Below are 3826 nucleotides of genomic sequence, written 5' to 3'. Positions count from 1 at the left end.
GGTAAAACAACAACACTAATCTACTAGTCTTGACAAGACTGACCACGGCTCTGATACCAACTTGTAACACCCTATTTCTATTAAGCGGTAAAACGCGCGAATACATCAGAAATATTCTAGAAATAGATGCTACGTCTCAAAATAAACCAACTAATATCATGCATATATATAATATTTCAATGGTCACAGCGGAATTCAAATCATAAACTTCAACATATACATGCCACGGTCAAATATATCCTCATGTGAAAATACTCCAAGTCCGACAGGTGGACAATAGCAACAACATAGCAACAGAATCCCAAAACAACAAATAGACGCTAAGCCTAATCAGAGCCTAGATAATATGACACTGACACGACAACGGAGAAAGCTCCCGTCGTCCAAACATCCAACAAGCAAACTCACCAAGCGTCTAGTCCTGCACAACGTCTACCCATCCATACAGACAGGTAGGCGGTCGAAACCACTGGAGGTAAGTATTACATTAATCATAATCCAATCATAATAGACAGATATACAAATGTAAAAAAGTTCATAGATATTTGCATACATGTCCAACATCAACATTCAATCATATAAGCAATACAAGTCCACACTTACCACCCATCATTAACAATCACAAACACAACCATCTGACAATTAAATTTATGCAATGCGCCTAGACTTGACACATATATGCATGTGGTACCAGACCAACAACAACAGATGCCACCAAAACATCTAAGTAAGAGTACACCTCCTCTTACTATGTAAAAGTACACCTCCTTTTACATTTCAACAACAACAACAACATGGTATGATGCATGGACATATAGCAATGACTCGATAATGCACAACTCCAACATAACAACTATCAAAACAATGTAAAAGTACACCTCTCTTTACATTTCAACAACTCAACAACATTGCATTATCAAGAATCATGCCCATACATTCAACAATCACATCTCACGTAAAATTCATCAACATTCATCAACATTGATTTACAATTCATTTCCATTTACATCACATAAATCAAGTAAAATGGAATAACACAACAATTTATGATAAACATCATTCTCAACCTTCCACAATCATTCAAACACAATTATTTAATCATATGTGACCATTCACAAAAGATTCATAAGACTTTTAGTTCATCAAGATTCATTTCTACTAAGTTCGTCTCCAAAAGTCACCATTTAAAAATAATAGAGGTTATGAACCAAAACCAACTCTACAAGCTCAATTGCCTATGCCATGTATTTTCACAAGTCACTTATAAGTGCAGTAGAGGATATATAAGCATTTCATCGGACAAAAACGACGAATTCAAAAAAAACTCAAAGTTCGTCTCACTTTTTCACTTTTCACAAAATTTTCCATTTTCAAAGCAAAACAAGTTCAAACTTGATAGAACCAATCACATCCATTTTTAAAAATCATATAAACAATATACAACTCTAATCCCACTTCAATTTCCGGAGAAAACGAGTTTTTGGAAAAATTAACGTTTGGACCGTTTTCACAAAAGTTAGACGATTTTCATAAATTCAAGTCCAAACCAACTCAAATCTTGTTCCAGTAGGATTAAAGGTGTAAACAGGTGTTAATTAAGTCCAAAGAAACATTTTAGAAGTATTGGATTGGTCCCCCAAAGCTCAAAACAATCAAAACAGAAAACTGTTTCTGGGCAATTTCGCTATTAGCGAAATCTGCGCTATTAGCGAAATTCCCAGACAATTTCGCTATTAGCGAAATTTTCGCTATTAGCGAAACTTGTCCAGACAGTTTCGCTATTAGCGCCGTTCTTGCGAAATTTCTCAGAAGTTTCGGGTTTTTACACCATTTTTGCCCAAAATCCCAATTTTCAAACCCCCAACTCCCAAATCAACTTCCAGAAAGTGTTTATGGGTCAAAACAGGTTCAATACACTTAAACAAACATGATTCAAGCATTAAAAACAACAACATAGCTCATTTCATCAAATTCACCAAATTTTCTCAAAACACCAACATAACCACAAATCTCCTCATGAATCCATAAACAACGATTCCAGTTACACAATTTCGATTCCAACAGTTCAACAATCATCAACAACAACTAATGAACACAAATTCATACACAATTCAACATCGCAACCTCATTTTTCATCAAAATTGTTCAAGAACACAATATACCCACAAATGCACATTTCAACATGTTAATTCACATACTAACAAGCAATTATCATACAAATCATGTTCTCAATCATAACAACAACAATTATGCACGAATTCAGAGCAATTGGATTCATTTTATCAATTTCATAAAAATGTGTTTAAATGAAAAGTTATGAAATTATGATCAAAAACTAACCCCCTTACCTCTAACTCCAAGAATCTTTAATTTAAGCCTCAATTTAGCTCCTAGATGAAGAATCCCCTCCTCTAGCTCTAGCCCTTGATCTTGTTCTACTCTCTAGCTTCTATCTCTTCTCTTCCCAAATGAAATGAAATGTGAAATGTTGTGAAAACCTAATTTTCACCAACAACTAGAGTTTATATATGTGCTCTATTCAATTGGGCTTATCTCTCAACCTTAATGGGCCTAACCCATTTCTATTCTAACATCCAAAATGTCACTACTCACTTAATGGTAAATTACAACACTAACGGTCACTTACCGGTAAATAAAATAATTACTACACTCTCTCTAGTAACTTAGTAAAATAACATTCTTACTAACACTCAAAATAATAGTCCTCAATCAAATTACAAAATTACCCCTACTCTCAAAATGACCAAAATGCCCCTAAGTCCAAAATGACTAAAATACCCTTCTACACCGAATTCTACAATTCCCAACCAAAAATACACACAGATGCAAATAATCACATAATAGCACACACAACACACATAAATAAATAATAAAATAAATCTTGTGAAAATCGCTGTTACACTTCTCATTAGTACTTCTCCTTTGTCATCTGAAAGCTGACATTCAGGCTTGGTGAAGTTTACTTGTAGTCCCAGGTCACACAGCTGACTTATGCTAATTAAATTGGCAGTCAATCCTTTAGCTAGAAGTACATCATCAAGTCTTGGCAAACCCTGTTTGATCAGGTTACCAATTCCCACAATTTTTCCTTTAGCCCCATCACCAAAAGTCACATAGCTGGTAACATAAGATCTTACATCTTCCAGATAGTTTTCTACACTAGTCACATGTCTTGAACAACCACTATCAAAATACCAGTCCTCTTTAGATGATGCTCTGAGAGATGTGTGAGCAATTAACCCAGTCTTGGTGCTTATGTGGTTCCATCCTTTCTTGGATAGTTTCTGCTGAAAATGCAAGAACTCGCCATGCAACTTGAAGCAATAGGGTCTAATGTGTCCCTTCTCTTTACAGTGATCACAGACCCAAGACTTTGATTTCTTCTTGGTCTGATGTTCCTCTAGATGTTTGAACATTGACTCTGCTGACTTCATTCCAATCTGTTCTTTCATCTGCTCTAGTTGAAAGTTCAACTTTGACAATTCATCATTGAGTTATGAGATATGAGCCAGATTATCAAACCTTTCATCCTGTAGTTGTGCAATCTCTTTTGCTTGTTCCTCAACCTTTTGGGTTAATTCATTATTTTTAGCCATCAGGTCATAGTAGGATATAGCAAGCTCATCATAAGACATTTCTTCCTCACAAGACTCAGTATCTAACATAATTCTACCAGCTAGGGCAGAGACATGATTTGCAGATTCAGCTTTTACCTCGTCATCTGAGTCATCTCCATCTGACCAAGACACATCTAAACTTTTCTTCTGTTTCATTAGAAAAGTAGCACATTCTGTTCTGATGTGAC

General features: G+C 35.3%; 1 protein-coding gene across 1 annotated transcript; it reads right to left on the bottom strand.

Annotated features, from left to right (window-relative positions):
• Window positions 1-599: 599 nt before the first annotated feature.
• LOC146946823 (uncharacterized) lies at window positions 600-3473 on the bottom strand. The gene is made up of 2 exons (XM_085748317.1): window positions 2937-3473; window positions 600-635 (listed from the first exon to the last, which is right to left on the bottom strand). Exons 1-2 carry the CDS (start codon window positions 3471-3473, stop codon window positions 600-602), a joined length of 573 nt encoding a protein of 190 aa, XP_085604443.1.
• Between the last annotated feature and the right edge of the window lie 353 nt (window positions 3474-3826).

Source organism: Medicago sativa, chromosome 2 (assembly GCF_051527215.1).
Source record: "Medicago sativa cultivar Bolivia chromosome 2, Bolivia_mono, whole genome shotgun sequence".
Lineage (NCBI taxonomy): Eukaryota > Viridiplantae > Streptophyta > Magnoliopsida > Fabales > Fabaceae > Medicago > Medicago sativa.
Note: the sequence above shows the minus strand (reverse complement) of the source record. Positions and strands in the feature narration are given on the sequence as shown.